Consider the following 19,261-nt stretch of genomic DNA (forward strand, 5'->3'; position numbering starts at 1 on the left):
AGAGATTAAAAACATTTTTTTTAACTTAAAAGTCAACCCCACAAAGATCTATGGCACAAGATTAGTAATTAAAGATTTGCAAATCTTGGCCAGTTAGTAGCACTTGTTTTGAGAAGAAGGAAAGAAGGAACGATAAATCACACTGGCTCCTGATTCAAGGGGTTTACTAGTCACACATCACAATTTACTGCTCTGACATTTTAATTACACTACTATTCATCACTTGAGCTTGATTTTTCTCAACAATAAACCACTCTAATCATCTATCATTATCAGGATCTTATTTATACTCTAATCAGAAGATAAAAGTCTCAATATATTTTATAATTCTGGGGGTATTTTTAAAAGATGTATTTACATTTGAAAGAGATATTTAATTATTAAAGTATTTCAAATACTTTATATTTCCTTAAGATGCCATGAAATTTTAATAAAGTCAATTTCAAAATTCTGGTGTCCCCTTTATTTTCAAAAAATTGTATATCATATTTCCATTCTAATTTCAATATTGTTTAGATTTGATTTTCTACCCAGTGTTCTGAAATACAAGCAGTTTTATGTTTGTTACTATATTGACATGAAATTTTTCATTTAAGTATCTTAAAAAATGAAAAATAAAATATGAACTTTTATCTCCTACTGTTAACGATTCTAAGGTTAGATGCCTTACATGTGAATGACTTTGCAGTATCTATTCATGTAGTGAGGTCAAATACTCTGTAAGTATTTAAAGGAGGGTTATGTACATAAGAGTTTAGATTATACCATCCGTGATATCAGTCTCACTGGCCACTTCACAGCCTTTCTGGAATGAGACAGTACATGGAACAAAAGCACTAGTGTGGACAGATCACCATGGGCTGAGGCCAAGCTGAGTTTCTGTTCCGGCTCCAGCCCATCTTCTGTATATGACCCTGGCCAGTTACTCAACCTCTCCAGGCCTCAGTTTCCTCATAGGTCAAGTGGAGATCATGAAAGCATCTACTGCACAGGCCAACTGTGAGAATTCTGTACCTAAGGTGCTTAGCACGATGTTCGTACACAGAATAAAATCCAATGACCCTTTATTAATAGCATTGATTCTGTTTACTTTCTATCTACTTGCCAATGAATCATTTTTAAAGGAAATAGATATATCTATCACTCAACAAATTTCACTCATTGGGCACTTAAGTTTAGAGAATATTTCAGGAATCTGCAGCACACTTTTCTGGCCACCATAATTTTGTAACCCTAAACCATCTGGCCCTTTCCTTCTATCCACTGCTGTTTCTAGTTTGGGTTCCATCTCCCTCTCCACTATTCTACTTTCAAGCCACCATCTCCTTCACCTAGATCACTTCCTCATCTTCAGACTTGGCTCCCTGGTTCATCTCTGTATCCACAATACGGAATGATCTTTCAAATATACAAGTTAGATCATGTGACTCCCATTTAAGGTACTTCAATGGGTTACAATTACAAACAGAATCAAAAGTGAGTCCTGGGCTTCCCTGGTGGCGCAGTGGTTGAGAGTCCGCCTGCTGATGCAGGGGACGCGGGTTCGTGCCCCGGTCCGGGAAGATCCCACATGCCGTGGAGCGGCTGGGCCCGTGAGCCATGGCCGCTGAGCCTGCGCGTCCGGAGCCTGTGCTCTGCAACGGGAGAGGCCACAACAGTGAGAGGCCCGCGTACGGCAAAAAAAAAAAAGTGAGTCCTACTTATCTCTCCAGCTTCATCCCCTAGCACTCTCCTCATCACTGCCTGTTTCAGCCATGTTGGTCTTTTGTCTTGTCTTAGAACAAGCCAGGCTGCTTCCTGCCTCAGGGCATTTGCACTTCCTGTTCTTCCTCCCTCTAATATTCTTCTCCCCCTTGTTTTCATGGCTGGCTTCTTACAATCATTCAGGTCTCAGCTCAGGTACCACCACCTCAGAGTTGTTCTGACCTCCTTGGATGTAGTAGCTGCCCTCTCCCACCCACGCTATCCCACTGCTGCTTTATGTTCTTCATACCACTTATTACTGTCTGAAATGGCTTTATTTATTTAATATACTTTTAATGTTTCTCCCTCTATACTGGAATGTAAATTCCATGAGACTAGGGATCACTTTGCTTGTCTTGCTCACTAGAGGTATCATGGCAACTAGAACAGTGTCTGGTATATAATGACTGATGAATGAGTGAATGGATGCATGCATGAATGAACAGGAATATCGGCCAGAGAGTCCATGTCCACACTGTCCACACTGCAGCAGCAGTTTCCTTGGGATAAAGAGCACTGCCCAGGAAGCCCCTGATGGATTCTCTTTCACCATCCGCATTCTACTTTAGAGTGTACCAGAAGACTTTTTAGCAAGATGCAGTCATTGCTGGGTCTGGCTAATCTACCCACAGCCATTCTATTGAGCTCTGTAAAATATGGTCAAATGAGGTACAGTGAGTGAACTTCAGAATTCTACACTCACTTTTCGACCCAGTTCTTTATGGAGTGCTTTGAAAATTACTGGGCATTTTTGATTACTGTCAAGTCCAATTGATAACACAATAAGAAAGCTATTGAGCACCTACTGTATGCCTGGCACTGTGCCATTTGTGGCAGGCATGTTAAATGTAAGTCATAACATTTACTTTGACTTTGAACTACTCCTGGGGACTAAATATTCATACACATCAAATAATTGAGACAAAAATTATATTCGATAATGCAAAAAACTGCATGCCGTGGATAATGAATGCAAAAGGCGTTCAACCAACAATGTAGGCCAGAGAAGACAGCTATAGCCTGTTTTGAACGTGCACTCTAAATCTCTTCTGTTTTATGGTGGTGTACTTAATACTCATATGTTAGGCAAGTATTTTAGTTTAAAAATTAGATGGTACTTTTTTTTTTTTTTTTTTTTTGCGGTACGCGGGCCTCTCACCGTTGTGGCCTCTCCCGCTGCGGAGCAGAGGCTCCAGACGCACAGGCTCAGCGGCCATGGCTCACAGGCCCAGCCGCTCCGCGGCATGTGGGATCCTCCTGGACCGGGGCACGAACCCGTGTCCCCTGCATCGGCAGGCGGACTCTCAACCACTGCGCCACTAGGGAAGCCCTAGATGGTACATTTTTGGCATGCTCTTTCATTTTGCAAAAAACATTCATTTATATTCTCCCATTTAATGGTCCCCATAATAACAGTCAGCCTTCACTGAGTACTCACTATATACCAGGCACTGTGCTAAGTGCTTTTACATGGATTATCTCAGATACTACTCACGGTATACCTATGAGGTAGGTATTGTCATAATACCCATTTTACAGATGAAGAAATTGAGGTATAGAAAAGTTGGGTAACTTGCTAAGTTCCCAAGTGGTGGAGCCAGAATTAAAGTGCTAAAGTTGACTCTGAGTTGCTGCCCTCAGCCACCATACTCCACTGCCTCTTCCTATGTGTTCCTAAGTCCTTTGTTACAGATAAACAGCAAGGAAAATATAATGTTTTTCCTATCATTCCATGGTGACATCGCTGTTGAAATCTTGAGGTATCTGATATGGAAGGCACTTCTGTTTGTTCTCTTCTCTAACTGTACCCTCTTGTCCTGTCCAGGAGTCCAAGGGTGTAGGCAACAGCTACTCTGGTGGTTGCTCCTGGGGCTCAGAAATGGAAGTCCTCCTGGTACTGAATGTAGAGAACCTCATGACTCTGCTCCCATTTTCTTTTCCAAACTCTTTTACAAAGTTTCCTCCAGTCATGACTATGTCTCCCAAAGACCCTCAGTGGGAACAATTTCTGAGCTCTTTAAAAAACTCATTCTTGTTGGCTTTTTGAATGTTGCTACTTCCCAGCAAAAGGCACAGTTAATCTATTCCTGGTTGATGTGCCCATTTCTATATTTCCCTGAATGCTATATTTTCCTGAATGCTTTGTTGCTAAGCAAAATCTGGGAAATGTTATATCTCCATCCACCTATGGGATGAGAGACATGCTGCTTAGGGATCAGAGATTTTGAAAAAATAACCAGAACTTTCTTGTAGTAAAAGGGTAAAACTATGCAAAACACCACCACTACATACCCAAACAGAAGTTTGAGAATTATAAACACAATCACGTTTTTGAGGATTAACGGGGATTTAATTATGTTTAAGAGCCAATATTTATTTCTTCTTGGAAATACAAGTCTGATTTTAATGTAAAATGTAGGGAGATGTCTGTATGTTAGATAAAGAAGATGGTGAACAATTTTCAACAAAAGTGGATGACAGGGTCAAAAACAGAAGCTAGAATTACTAAAATGACCAGCCCTTTACCCCCCTGCAAAATCACAAATGATGTCAGGTTTTCCACAGTGAAGAAAAGAAAAATTAATTTTTGGTCTCCATCCATTTTAGTATATAAATTCATCTTCTCGGACTGTCTTGGCAGGTAAAAATATTTAATATTTCATGAGTGGAAACTCTTTGAACTATTTATGATTTGTATACAGGGCAAATAAAAGGTGGGAAAAATGAGGTTGCTGAAGACAAGGACATTTTTATAGGGTCTGTTCACTTTCCTGATTCACCGATACCAGAATTTACCAAGCAAAATCTCATGCTGAAAAAGCACTGGGCAGTGTGCACTGTTGTGCCCACTGTGCTCCAAATCCAGTGGCGACTTCAGATTAATTGAGAAGAAACCTAATGCCTTTAGAAATCTCCCTTCTCAGCCAGTGAGCGGAAAAGGCCCGCATGGCCCCTTGACGGGAAGGGAACGTTCCCATGAACTGCACCCCCTTATCATTTCCATTCAAATGAGGCAGCATTTCATAAACTGCCTCGGCTGCCTCATGTCTCCAACTCCAATGTGTAAAATTAAAATCTGATAAAGGGAATGCTGTACTGGAGATTCTCATTAGCTCCAGGGCTGTCTAAGCTCCATTTAATTAAAAAAGGTTGTATCCAGCTGACTCATTCAGTATGAAAATTATTTGGTACCTCTTTTTTTTCTAAACTGTGGAAAAGTGCAGTGTGTTTTAGAAGGTTGGAGACGTAGGATACAAATGACCTCCTCATACGCAGAATTGCGGTTCCAGAGAAAATTCTTCTCTTGCTAACTAAACATACAGAAATGTGTCCTTCGCCTTTAGGGAGCCCTGATAGTATTAGTGAGGCTTCGAGGAATTGGTTTCAAAGAATAAAAATGGAGGGTGCTTGGTTTAAGGAAAAGGAGGGAGGAGGGTTGGAACAGAGACCTCACTGGAGAGTCTTTCTTCATTTGATTTTGGGCTCAAAGTCCTTTTTCTTGCACTGGGTTTTATTTAAAGATGCCTAGGTGGGATGGTATATAAATGCTCAGCGAACAGATCTGTGAGCTTCAAGACAGTGAAAATGCAGATTCCCTCAGTTGACACTTGTTACTGCATAACTGTAGTGAAATATTCTGATACTCCCAGGAGAAATATTTGGTCAGAAAGGTTGTTCTCCATCCTAAGAAAAAAACTACTCTGGCGAACAGACAAAATCTGGAGAAAGTCATCCCTCATGCAACTCTTCCCACCCACCTCCCCCAATATTTGAAGGGTCTGGCATGATACCCACTTTAGTTTTGAAAACTGGGAGTTTTACTATTTGCCTTTACTGTCCTTTAAGCAGAATGGAAATTCAATATGAATAACAAGAAGTCAAATTATTTCCCTTCTCTCCACACTCAATTTGCACCAAAGGCTTTAAAAAAAAAATCAAATAGTAAAAGCCTGAAAATTCTATTTCAAACAACGTTTCTTTCCTCAATTTTGGGGGTTTCAAGTAAAATACCTGTGGCTTAGGAAAAGGGATTTGGAAGATGAAGAGTAAACAAAGATCACCTGTTGTTTTGAAAAGAAATGACAGAGGCAGAATTAAACTCAGCATCTCCCTGCTTTCTAACTGCTGGAGAAGCAATCATTGCAAGGGGAGGATAACAGATTTATCTGGATGGATCCTCTCACCATGGTCAGGTCCCTTCAGGGCCAGGCGGGTCTGATGATGGGGAAGAATCTCAAGCTTGACCTGGTCGGTGGCGTTGGCCAGGAACTGGGTTGCTTCTGCGAGCGTACAGTACTCCATGCTGGTCCCGTCGATGGACAGGATGTGATCGCCCACATGCAGAGCACCACATCTACGGAAGGGAGAAAGTCTCACTACAATGGCGTGCCGTCCTCCCTGGATTCCAACTTTCATGTCCTCATAGTCAAAACTTCACACAGTTTTCACTTACTTAAGAAAAAAAAGGAATCGTTTGGATGTTATAGGAAACACCGCCTCTCAGATGTTAAGTTCCTTGGATAAGAAGAGGAATGTAAAACCTTGTAGAATATAGAGAAAAACTCAAGGAGATGTTTTTCTTTTGTCCTTCATAAAAAATATATTATTTGGGGGGTGGTGATGCTGCAAGTTGAGGGGAAGTGAGCAGGAAGGAGGGAAGAACAGGAAAATGTTTCCCTTTGACTTTTTTCTGTGATTTTTCCTCATAGGTTTTTGTATCTGTGAGTTGGTAAACATTCAGAATGTTAAGATGTGACTCACAGAATGGGAATAGGGTCATTTACAACTATTTTCTGTGTTAGTGGCAATAACTTGGGGAAAGATTCAGCCAGTGCTTGCTCAGAACTGTCTCACTCAAGCTCCCAGATCACCAGTGCTTGATTACTCTGTTTTATTTTGTTTTTCTGGAGTCAAACAATTATTAGTACAAAAGCTCTTGATGATGATGGAAATTATGCAGAAGTCAAAGAGTAGTCAGAGGAGGCCTTCGTGGGGAGTGGAGCGCGGGCGTAGCTGGGATGGGGAGGGGCTGGCTGCTACATCTTGCTGAACTCAAGAGACTGGCTACTGGATGAGTTGAGAACAGCAAACACAGCAGTCAGCATCCCGAGGTACCAGTCAAGTGGACAGCTGCTTAAACTGCTTACCTGCTGCGAAATGGGAAAGAAACAGGGAGAAAATGAAAGCATCCTGCACCGTTGAATGGGAGAGTACCCGTGGGTCAGTGGCCATTACTGTTAAAGGGCTGAATGTAGGCAACAGCACAGTGGAGCTGTAGATTGACCACTACAGGGGTGGCCACAGGTGCATCGGCGTCAGAGGTTCCCCAGGCAGGGCCAGGGCCTGGGCAGAAGAGGGCTGGAAACATGAAGGGAGATTGGGTAGTCAAGTATTGGGTTGGCCAAAAAGTCCGTTCAGGTTTTTTTGTAAGATCTTATGGAAAAACCCAGATGAACTTTTCGGCCAACCCAATAGATTTAAACATTTCCAAGGTGACCAGAGTCTACTTCTCAAGACAAAAGCACTTCAATCATCTAAAAAGAAAATTCCATGTGGAGGCACTTGGAGTGCTTCAGCTATGAGCTGGGGGTTTTCTTACCAGAAGCCGTAAAATAATTTTTTAGGTGGTAAGGTAGTCTTTTTTTCCCCTTCTTGTAAGTCTAAAATATTAATTAGGAAGAAGAGTCCAGGATAAAAATCTTGCGTTTTTACTGTCATGGGAATGAATGATGTTTTCGGGGACCCTTGAAAATGGTGAAACGCTAAGACTAACATACTATGACGGTAGACGGCCTTTCTTTCAAGATTGTATCATTTTTAAAATGTTATTTATTTCAGAAAAAAGGAATAAGATTGTATGGTGGCAGGATTAATTGTTCACATAATAAAGATCTGCTTAGCTACCCTAAACCAAAAACGGGCTATTACCCTAGGACACAGTAGGTAATGTGCTGAGTTGCTTGACTTTTTTTCCCATTTCTAAAGGCCACACCAAACATTTGGGTGAAGCAACATTACATGATGGGGTGGCTGAAAAGGTAGGTGAATTTTTAAGCGCTAGACCAGTAACTTGTTTTGTATATGAAGCTTTGCATAAACTGGTAGAAGAGCTCTTTACTGTGTGTGTACATGTGTAGGTATTACATATAAATATATCTCTACATATTTTAACACACATGCAGTTTTGAAGAGCAGGCACTTTCTACGACACTCACCTGTCTGCGATACTTGCAGATTTGATTTTGTCTATGACAATGACCTGTTTGTTACAGCACATCGAGGTAGTCAGGGCCACACCAAGGCTGGCACCGGGAGTTTTGGCAACTTCAACTAGTAGTGGTCCGGATGCTGTCGCCACAGAATCTATGGAAGAACAAATTTCAGAAAATAAAACAAAACAGAATAAATAATCAAACAGACACATGAAAAAGGTGGAGAATGTTGAGTCTGATGTTGATCTGTTAACGTTATCACCGAAACTTAGATTTCCCTCCGTGTACTATCCCCACGTCCAGTGCGTGGTAACTTCTTAGGGCATCTTTTAGGACACCCGTTCTATCGGGCTTGTATTACGGTAATATGTGCATGGGTTTATCTCTTCAATTAACACGTAAGCTTCACGTCAGCTGGGATGATGTCTTGTGTACCTTTATGCCCTCTCCATCACTAGGCACAGTGCCTGGCACACACTGGGTGTCTTGAGAAAAGTTTAAAAAATTAATTAACTCAATAAACATCTTAGCACCTACTACGGATGGATGGCATTTAAAGCTTAGAAGAGGCAGAGGTCACACGGGAAAGAGGCCTGGACATGGAGTTATAACACCTGTACTTATTTCTTCTTTTCTTACCTAGAAAACGGTACCTTTTCCTCAGCATTTACTACAATGGAAATCAAGGTATAGTTAAAGCATTTTTTAATTTATAAAGTGCTATACACATAGAATATTATTATTATTATTATTGATATATTATGACCTCAAGCCTTTGAGTCATCTCACTTTTCAACACTGTATATTTTTGGTAGTTATTTTTTTTAACATCTTTATTGTAGTATAATTGCTTTACAATGTTTTGTTAGTTTCTGCTGTGTAACAAAGTGAATCAGCTATATGTATACATATCCCCATATCCCCTTCTTCTTGCGTCTCCCTTCCACCCTCCCTATCCCACCCCTCTAGGTGGTCACAAAGCACCGAGCTGATCTCCCTGTGCTATGCAGCTGCTTCCCACTAGCTATCTATTTTACATTTGGTAGTGTATATATGTCCATGCCACTCTCTCACATTGTCCCAGTCTACCCTTCCCCCTTCCTGTGTCCTCAAGTCCATTCTCTACGTCTGCGTCTTTATTCCTGTCCTGCCCCTAGGTTCTTCAGAACCATTTTTTTTTTTAGATTTTAGATTCCATATATATGTTTTAGCATACGGTATTTGTTTTTCTCTTGCTGACTTACTTCACTCTGTATGACTGACTCTAGGTCCATGCACCTCACTACAAATAACTCAATTTCGTTTCTTTCTATGGCTGAGTAAATATTCCATTGTATATATGTGTCACATCTTCTGTATCCATTCATCTGTCGATGGACGCTAAGGCTGCTTCTATGTCCTGGCTATTGTAAATAGAGCTGCAATGAACACTGTGGTACATGACTCTTTTTGAATTACGGTTTCTCAGGGTACATGCCCAGTAGTGGGATTGCTGGGTCGTATGGCAGTTCTATTTGTAGTTTTTTAAGGAACTTCTATACTGTTCTCCATAGTGACTGTATCAATTTACACTCCCACCAACAGTGCAAGAGGGTTCCCTTCTCTCCATACCCTCTCCAGCATTTACTGTTTGTAGATTTTTGATGCTGGCCATTCTGACCGGTGTGAGGTGATACCTCACTGTAGTTTTGATTTGCATGTTTCTAATGATTAGTGATGTTGAGCAGCTTTTCATGTGCTTGTTGGCCATCTGTATATCTTCTTTGGAGAAATGTCTATTTAGGTCTTCTGCCCATGTTTGGATTGGGTTGTTTGTTTTTTTGATATTGAGCTGCATGAGCTACTTGTGTATTTTGGAGATTAATCCTTTGTCCGTTGCTTCATTTGCAAATATTTTCTCCCACTCTGAGTGTTGTCTTTTCACTTGTTTATGGGTTCCTTTTCTGTGCAAAAGCTTTGAAGCTTCATTAGGTCCCATTTGTTTACTTTTGTTTTTATTTCCATTTCTCTAGGAGGTGGGTCAAAAAGGATCTTGCTGTGATTAATGTCATACAGTGTTCTGCCTATGTTTTCCTCTAAGAGTTTTATAGTATCTGGCCTTACATTTAGGTCTTTAATCCATTTTGAGTTTATTTTTGTGTATGGTGTTAGGGAGTGTTCCAATTTCATTCTTTTACATGTAGCTGTCCAGTTTTCCCAGCACCATTTATTGAAGAGGCTGCCTTTTCTCCATTGTATATTCTTGCATCCTTTATCAAAGATAAGGTGACCATATGTGTGGGGGTTTATCTCTGGGCTTTCTGTCCTGTTCCATTGATCTATATTTCTGTTTTTGTGCCAGTACCATACTGTCTTGATTACTGTAGATTTGTAGTATAGTCTCAAGTCAGGGAGCCTGATTCCTCCAGCTCCATTTCTCTTTCTCAAGATTGTTTGGATATTCGGGGTCTTTTGTGTTTCCACATAAATTGTGCAAGTTTTTGTTCTAGTTCTGTGAAAAATGCCATTGGTAGTTTGATAGGGATTGCACTGAATCTGTAGATTGCTTTGGGTGGTATAGGCATTTCCACAACGTTGATTCTTCTGATTCAAGAACATGGTATATCTCTCCATCTGTTTGTATCACCTTTAACTTCTTTCATCAGTGTCTTATAGTTTTCTGCATACAGGTCTTTTGTCTCCTTAGATAGGTTTATTCCTAGGTATTTTATTCTTTTTGTTGCAGTGGTAAATGCGACTGTTTCCTTAATTTCTCTTTCAGATTTGTCATCATTAGTGTATAGGAATGCAAGAGATTTCTGTGCATTAATTTTATATCCTGCTACTTCACCAAATTCATCGATTAGCTCTAGTAGTTTTCTGGTAGCATCTTTAGGATTCTCTATGTATAGTATCACATCACCTGCAAAAGGTGACAGTTTTACTTCTTCTTTTATGATTTAGATTCCTTTTATTTATTTTTAATCTCTGATTGCTGTGGCCAAAACTTCCAAAACTATGTTGAGTAATAGCGGTGAGAGTGGGCAACCTTGTCTTGTTCCTGATCATAGTGAAAATGGTTTCAGTTTTTCACCACTGAGAAAGATGTTGGCTGTAGGTTTGTCATATATGGCCTTTATTATGTTGAGGTAGGTTCCATCTATGCCTACTTTCTGGAGGCTTTTTATCATAAATGGGTGTTGAATTTTGTCAAAAGCTTTTTCTGCATGTACTGAGATGATCATATGGCTTTTCTCCTTCAATTTGTTAATACGGTATATCACACTGATTGATTTGCGTATATTGAAGAATCCTTGCATTCCTGGGATAAACCCCACTTGATCATGGTGTATGATCCTTTTAATGTGCTGTTGGATACTGTTTGCTAGTATTTTGTTGAGGATTTTTGCATCTATGTTCATCAGTGATATTGGCCTGTTGTTTTCTTTTTTTTTGTGACATCTTTCTCTGGTTTTGGTATCAGGGTGATGGTGGCCTTGTAGAATGAGTTTGGGAGTGTTCCTCCCTCTGCTATATTTTGGAAGATTTTGAGAAGGATAGGTGTTAGTTCTTTTCTAAATATTTAATAGAATTCACCTGTGAAGCCACCTGGTCCTGGGCTTTTGTTTGTTGGAAGATTTTTAATCACAGTTTCAATTTCAGTGCTTGTGACTGGTCTGTTTGTATTTTCTATTTCTTTCTGGTTCAGTCTCAGAAGGTTGTTCTTTTCTAAGAATTTGTCCATTTCTTCCAGGTTGTCCATTTTATTGGCATAGAGTTGCTTGTAGTAATCTCTCATGATCCTTTGTATTTCTGCAGTGTCAGTTGTTACTTCCCCTTATTCATTTCTAACTCTATTGATTTGAGTCTTTTCCCTTTTTTCTTGATGAGTCTGGCTAATGGTTTATAAGTTTTGTTTATATTCTCAAAGAACCAGCTTTTAGTTTTATTGAACTTTGCTATCATTTCCTTCATTTCTTTTACATTTATTTCTGATCTGAGCTTTATGATTTCTTTCCTTCTGCTAACTTCGGATTTTTTTTGTTCTTTCTCTAATTGCTTTAGGTATAAGGTTGGGTTGTTTATTTGAGATGTTTCTTGTTTCTTGAGGTAGGATTGTATTGCTATAAACTTCCCTCTTAGAACTGCTTTCACTGCATCCCATTGGTTTTGGGTCGTTGTGTTTTCATTGTCATTTGTTTCTAGGTATTTTTTGATTTCTAGTCTTAAAACGCTGTGGTCAGAAAAGACACTTGATACGATTTCAATTTTATTAAATTTACCAAGGCTTGATTTGTGACCCAAGATATGGTCTCTCCTGGAAAATGTTCCATGAGCACTTGAGAAGAAAGTGTATTCTGTTGTTTTTGGATGGAGTGTCCTATAAACATCAATTAAGTCCATGTTTAATGTGTCTTTTTAGGCTTGTGCTTCTTTGTTGTTTTTCATTTTGGATTATCTGTCCATTGGTGAAAATGTGGTGTTAAGGTCCCCTACTATTATTGTGTTACTGTCGATTTCCCCTTTTATGGATGTTAGCATTTGCCTTATGTATTGAGGTGATCCTGTGTTGGGTGCATAAATATTTACAATTGTTATATCTTGTTCTTGGACTGATCCCTTGATCATTATGTAGTGTCCTTCTTTGTTTCTTGTAATAGTCTGTATTTTAAAGTCATTTTTTCTGATAGGAGAATTGCTACTGCAGCTTTCTTTTGATTTCCATTTGCATGGAATATCTTTTTCCATCCCCTCACTTTCAGTCTGTATTTGTCTCTAGGTCTGAAGTGGGTTTCTTGTAGACAGCATATATATGGGTCTTGCTTTTGTATCCATGCAGCCAGTCTATGTCATTTGGTTGGAGCATTTAATCCATTTACATTGAAGGTAATTACCAATATGTATGTTCCTATTAGCATTTTCTTAATTGTTTTGGGTTTGTTATTGTAGGTTTTTTCCTTCTCTTGTGATTCCTGCCTAGAGAAGTTCCTTTAGCATTTGTTGTAAAGCTGGTTTGGTGGTGCTGAATTCTCTTAGCTTTTGCTTGTCTGTAAAGGTTTTAATTTCTCCATCAAATCTGAATGAGATCCTTGCTGGGTAGAGTGATCTTGGTTGTAGGTTTTTCCCTTTCATCACTTTAAATATGTCCTGCCACTCCCTTCTGGCTTACAGAGTTTCTGCTGAAAGGTCAGTTGTTAACCTTATGAGGATTCCCTTGTATGTTATTTGTTGCTTTTCCCTTGCTGCTTTTACTATTTTTCCTTTGTATTTAATTTTTGATAGTTTGATTAATATGTGTCTTGGCCTGTTTCTCTTTGGATTTATGCTATATGGGACTCTCTCTGCTTCCCGAACTTGACTATTTCCTTTCCTTTATTAAGGAAGTTTTCAACTATAACCTCTTCAAATATTTTCTCAGTCCCTTTTTTTTTTCCTCTTCTTCTTCTGGGACCCCTATAATTTGAATGTTGGTGCATTTAATGTTGTCCCAGAGGTCTCTGAGACTGTCCTCAATTCTTTTCATTCTTTTTTCTTTATTCTGCTCTGCGGTAGTTATATCCACCATTTTATCTTCCAGGTCACTTATCTGTCCTTCTGCCTCAGTTATTCTGCTCTTGATTCCTTCTAAAGAATTTTTAATTTCATTTATTTTGTTGTTCATCATTCTTTGTTTGCTCTGTAGTTTTTCTAGGTCCTTGTTAAACGTTTCTTGTATTTTCTCCATTCTATTTCAAAGATTTTGGATTATCTCCACTATCATTACTCTGAATTCTTTTTCAGGTAGACTGCCTATTTCCACTTCATTTGTTCAGTCTGGTGGGTTTTTACCTTGCTCCTTCATCTGCTGTGTGTTCCTCTGTCTTCACATTTTGCTTAACTTACTGTGTTTAGGGTGTCCTTTTCACAGGCTGCAGGTTCGTACTTCCTGTTGTTTTTGGTCTCTTCTCCCAGTGGCTAAGGTTGGTTCAGTGGGTTGTGTAGGCTTCCTGGTGGAGGGGATTGGCGTGTCCAGTGGTGTGTTTTGTGGTGTCTGTGAACTTAGTATGATTTTAGACAGCCTCTCTGCTAATGGGTGGGGTTGTGTTCCTGTCTTGCTAGTTGTCTGGCATGGGGTGTCCAGCACTGGAGCTTGCTGGTTGTTGAGTGAAACTGGGTCTTAGCATTGAGACGGAGATCTCTGGGAGAGCTCTCACCGATTGATATTACGAGAGGCCGTGAGGTCCCTGGTGGACCAATGTCCTGATCTCGGCTCTCCTACCTCAGAGGCTCAGGCCTGACACCCAGCTGGAGCATCAGGACCCTGTCAGCCACACAGCTCAGAAGAAAGGGAGAAATGAAAAAAAAAAAGAAAGAAAAAAATACATAAAAAATTATTAAAATAAAAATATTAAAAAGTAATGCAAAAAATAAAAAGGAAAAGAGTAACTAAACCAATAAACAAATCCATGAATGATAACAAGTGCTAAAAACTACACTAAAAAAAAAAGGTCAGATAGAGCCCTAGTACAAATGGTAAAAGCAAACCTATACAGACAAAATCACAGAAAGAAGCATACACATACACACTCACAAAAAGAGGAAAAGGGGAAAAAATATAAATAAAAAGGAAGAGAACAACCAAATCAAGAAACAAATCTACCAATGATAATAAGCTCTAAATACTAAACTAAGATAAACATAAAACTAGATTCAAATTAGACGCAGAAAGCAAACCCCAAGTCTACAGTTGTTCCCAAAGACCACTGCCTCAGTTTTGGGATGATTCGTTGTCTATTCAGGTATTCCACAGATGCAGGGTACATCAAGTTGATTGTGGAGATTTAATCTGACGCTCCTGAGGCTGCTGGGAGAGATTTCCCTTTCTCTTCTTTGTTCTCACGGTTCCCGGGGCTCAGCTTTGGATTTGGCCCCGGCTCTGCATGCAGGTTGCCTGAGGGCATCTGTTCCTGCCCAGACAAGACGGGGTTAAAGAAGCAGCTGATTATGGGGCTCTGGCTCACTCAGGCCGGGGGGAGGGAGGGGTACGGATGCGGGGTGAGCCTGCGGCTGCAGAGGCCAGCCTGACATTGCACCAGCCTGAGGCGCACTGTGTGTTCTCCTGGGGAAGTTGTCCCTGGATCACTGGACCCTGGCAGTGAGGGCTGCACAGGTTCCTGGGAGGGGAGGTGTGGACAGTGACCTGTGCTTGCACACAGGCTTCTTGGTGGCTGCAGCAGCAGTCTTAGTGTCTCATACCCTTCTCTGGGGTCCGCGCTGATAGCCGCGCCTCGTGCCTGTCTCTGGAGCTCGTTTAGGCGGTGCTCTGAATCTCCTCTCTTCAGGCACCTCGAAACAATGGTCTTTTGCCTCTTAGGCAAGTCCAGACTTTTTCCCAGACTCCCTCCCGGCTAGCTGTGGTGCACTTAGTCCCCTTCAGGCTGCGTTTATGCAGCCAACCCCAGTCCTCTCCCTGGGGTCTGACCTCCAAAGCCCAAGCCTCAGCTCCCAGCCCCGACCTGCCCTGGTGGGTGAGCAGACAAGCCTCTCGGGCTGGTGAGTGCCGGTTGGCTCTGATCCTCTTTGTGGGAATCTCTCTGCTTTGCCCTCTGAACTCCTGTTGCTGCGCTCTCCTCCGTGGCTCTGAAGCTTCCCCCCCGCCCAACCCCTGCTTCCACCAGTGAAGGGGCTTCCTAGTGTGTGGAAACTTTCACTCCTTCACAGCTCCCTCCCAGAGGGGCAGGTCCCATCCCTTTTCTTTTGTCTCTGTTTATTCTTTTTTCTTTTGCCCGACGCAGGTACGTGGGGAGTTTCCCGCCTTTTGGGAGGTCTGAGGTCTTCTGCCAGCATTCAGTAGGTGTTCTGTAGGAGTTGTTCCACATGTAGATGTATTTCTGATGTATTTGTGGAGAGGAAGGTGATCTCCATGTCTTACTCCTCCACCATCGTGAAGGTCCTCTAGGTAGTATTTTTATGACTTTCTACTGCTCTGGTGTTTGAGACGTCATTAATACCACTTTGTCTTCCTGCAAGTACATCTTTATCACCAAGCCACCACTCACATATGGTGAACTAGGAAATCTGTATTCCTATCGCTGAAGCTCAGGCAATATGCACTGACTCCTGAAGCTAAAAGTCCCCTGGGAGAGAGCCATCTTCAGTCCCAGATGAAGCAAGATTCTTCTTAAATAAGGTAAAGATGAGCACAGTCATGCCAACCGCATTCATATTCCAGGGCTAAGGATTATTGTATGCACTACGTTTCTTAAATGATCGGTAATATTTAGTCCTAAAAAATGTTAAAAGGCCTGTACCTCTTCCTGTCAATTTCAGGGCAGGGTCCCATTAATAAAAGCTGGGAGGAGCCAAAGGTCTTAGTCCACTAAGAGGATTTTTTGATTCTCGGGTGTTATGGCTATAATTTTCCCATAAACCTAACTCCCTGGTCCTGCTCACCCTGCTGTGTTAACACCCTGATCTCAGGCCATTGACATCATCTGGCTTCTCTTCTTTCTCCCTCGTTTCCTGCTTTGTTTCTCTCCAGTGCTTCCCTTGGTCATGTGCTGCCCAGGGTCCTGCCTTACTCTTACCTTGGAGTTTATAAGTGAGTGGTCCCAGGCCAACTGCAACAGTGGTTTGCACGTCGTCTGTCTCACTGGGACCTCCTAGTAAAGAATTCTGGTCAGTCCTGTAGTCCCTGTGTGAGCTGTCTTTCCAGCCCCTGCGTGAGCTGTCCTTCCATCATGAGGGTAGCTGATTCTTTCCCCCTTTCAACTCTAACAGTCAAAGTTCTGCTGAGCCAAGTGCACATAATCCGATGCCTATAGCTCTATCCCCAGAAGTCTGTTGTCCTCCTCTTGCTGGAGTTTGCTCCCTTGCAATGTCTTTTCCTGTTCAGGTTGAACCTCATGTGAGCTCTGGCCTAGTGGAGACTTTTCTCACATTATTTTCATAGAAATTTAGTACTAATTTTAGAAGGACTAATTTCCCAAATCATTTCTCATAGACTTGTTGGAGTTTTAACAGACAGGTTTGTGAGGTGACAATCACATGCATTCTTCCACATGGTTTTCTGTCTAAATTTATTGGGCTTAACAGATGAAAGTAATAAAGTTTTTTGTTTCTTATAACTTAACCTCTTACAAATGACAGAAATAGAGTTGTTCCTTGGCATCCCATCTTTCCTTCTTTCTTAGTAATAAGCTTTCTAAGTTTTAGCTGAGTGAATGGCTGCCCAGCTAATGACAACATTTCCCAGCGTCCTCTGCAGTGAGGTGTAGCCATGTGACTAAGTTCCAGCCAATGGGGAGTGAGTAGAAGTGAGATGTGACACATTCTTAAAAAGAATGGCTGTGTGCTCCCCTACCTCATTTTCCCTTTTCTTGATGTTGCACTGTGGGCCCAGAACTGGTGAGCCATCTCCCACCATGCAGACAAGGGCATGGCACTCCCAGATAGAGGATGCTTAGATTCCTGAAACTGTTATCTCCAGACACTGCTTGCTCTCCCAAGAAATAAACTTCTACCACATTTAAGCTAGTAGTGTAAGTCTGAGTTTTTATTGCCAGTTGAATCTGTACTGTGACAGGCCTTTTCACTTGAGTTTATGCCTCCAACATATCTTTCTTGAACTTTTATTCTAAGAAGCAGCTATTTACAGTTATTTGCAGATGTAAATTTTATAAAGCCACTATCAACCATCACCCAGTACACACACTAGGTTTTCATGTTTCTTAAAAGCATTACATCAGGATTAAAGATCAGAGTTTATAAAGAGGTTATCGGCATATGTGAAAGTTGTTTAAATATAAACTCTTACATTGCTATGCTTTTTTTTCCTGGCCTATATATTTGTCAAGGTATTAAAAATTATATTCTTTTTTTAAAAATTAATTAATTAATTAATTTATTTTTGGCTGTGTTGGGTCTTTGTTTCTGTGCGAGGGCTTTCTCCAGTTATGGCAAGCGGGGGCCACTCTTCATCGTGGTGCGTGGGCCTCTCACTATCGCGGCCTCTCCTGTTGCAGAGCACAGGCTCCAGACGCGCAGGCTCAGTAGTTGTGGCTCACGGGCCCAGTTGCTCCGCGGCATGTGGGATCTTCCCAGACCAGGGCTCGACCCGTGTCCCTCGCACTGGCAGGCAGATTCTCTACCACTGCGCCACCAGGGAAGCCCTAAACATTATATTCTTATGTTTGGTTCTAATGTTCCAGTTATAGTGAAGAATTAATATTAAATTTTTTCTTGTAGAAAGAAATGATAGGAACAGGAACACTAAGAAGCATAGAAAAAGGGTATCATATTTTCTGCCACCATTAATTTAGAGGGAGAGAGACAGTATACTCATAGCTGCTCTGGTGCACCTCTGAAACGGAAAACTAGAGTAACAGTCTCTCTTTAAGCAGTACTTTCCCCATGAAAGCTTTGAAGGAACAACAAAATGCAACATCTACATTTGGGGGAGCCTAATGTGCAATTAATGAGTTTCTTTTAAAATTTAAAGTGGAAAGCTTCAGAACTCTGGAAAGCTTCAGAACTCTGAAAAGAGAAAGGTAAACTCATGGTTAAGAGAAGACACAGTGTGATTCTAAGCTGGGCTCAGATCTGGAGGTCTGGAGGGTGGTCCTAGCTATGCCACCAACTTACCATGTGGCCCAAGCCATCATCTCCCTTGGACCTCATTTTCTTAATCTGTAAAATTAAGGGACTTCAATAAAAGATCTCTAACTCTGATAATCTATGACGCTGCAAAGAGCTAGCAATGTCAGTAAGGAAGAGCCTAGTGGGAATTGGAAAATTAGAGAAGGTGAATAAACTTTATGAAAATACACAATAGCTGAATTTAAATTCCAGTATCCTACTAATGGGTAGAAGAGGGGAGCTGCTAGATATAAAAGTGATTCTAGACAATTACTGTTTATCAAAATGGGATGCAGGGTCTTCCCTGGTGGTGCAGTGGTTGAGAATCCACCTGCTAATGCAGGGGACACAGGTTCGAGCCCTGGTCCGGGAAGATGCCACATGCCGTGGAGCAACTAAGCCTGTGCACCACAACTATTGAGCCTGTGCTCTAGAGCCCGCGAGCCACAATGACTGAGCCCGTGCACCACAACTACTGAAGCCCGTGTGCCTAGAGCCTGTGCCCCACAACAAAGAAGAAGCCACCGCAGTGAGAAGCCCGTGCACTGCAACGAAGAGTAGCCCCCGCTCGCTGCAACTAGAGAAAGCCTGAGCTCAGCAACGAAGACCCAACACAGCCAAAAATAAATAAATAAATTTATATATATATAAAAAGATGGGATGAAAACCCTCAGACCTTCAAATATTTTGATGTCAACACTAATATCCTT

The 19,261-nt window shown here is 41.2% G+C and overlaps 1 protein-coding gene across 3 annotated transcripts in view; it reads right to left on the reverse strand.

Annotated features, from left to right (window-relative positions):
• GRIP1 (glutamate receptor interacting protein 1) overlaps positions 1 to 19,261 on the reverse strand; it is a 437,679-nt gene that overhangs the window by 102,740 nt on the left and 315,678 nt on the right. For all 3 annotated transcript variants that reach the window (XM_060023847.1, XM_060023846.1, XM_060023845.1), the window contains exons 8-9: positions 7,959 to 8,106; positions 5,928 to 6,097 (exon numbers count right to left, since the gene is read on the reverse strand). In XM_060023847.1, coding sequence (XP_059879830.1) covers positions 5,928 to 6,097; positions 7,959 to 8,106 — 318 coding nt within the window. The remainder of the gene's footprint in view (positions 1 to 5,927; positions 6,098 to 7,958; positions 8,107 to 19,261) is intronic.

This window comes from Delphinus delphis, chromosome 11 (assembly GCF_949987515.2).
Source record: "Delphinus delphis chromosome 11, mDelDel1.2, whole genome shotgun sequence".
Lineage (NCBI taxonomy): Eukaryota > Metazoa > Chordata > Mammalia > Artiodactyla > Delphinidae > Delphinus > Delphinus delphis.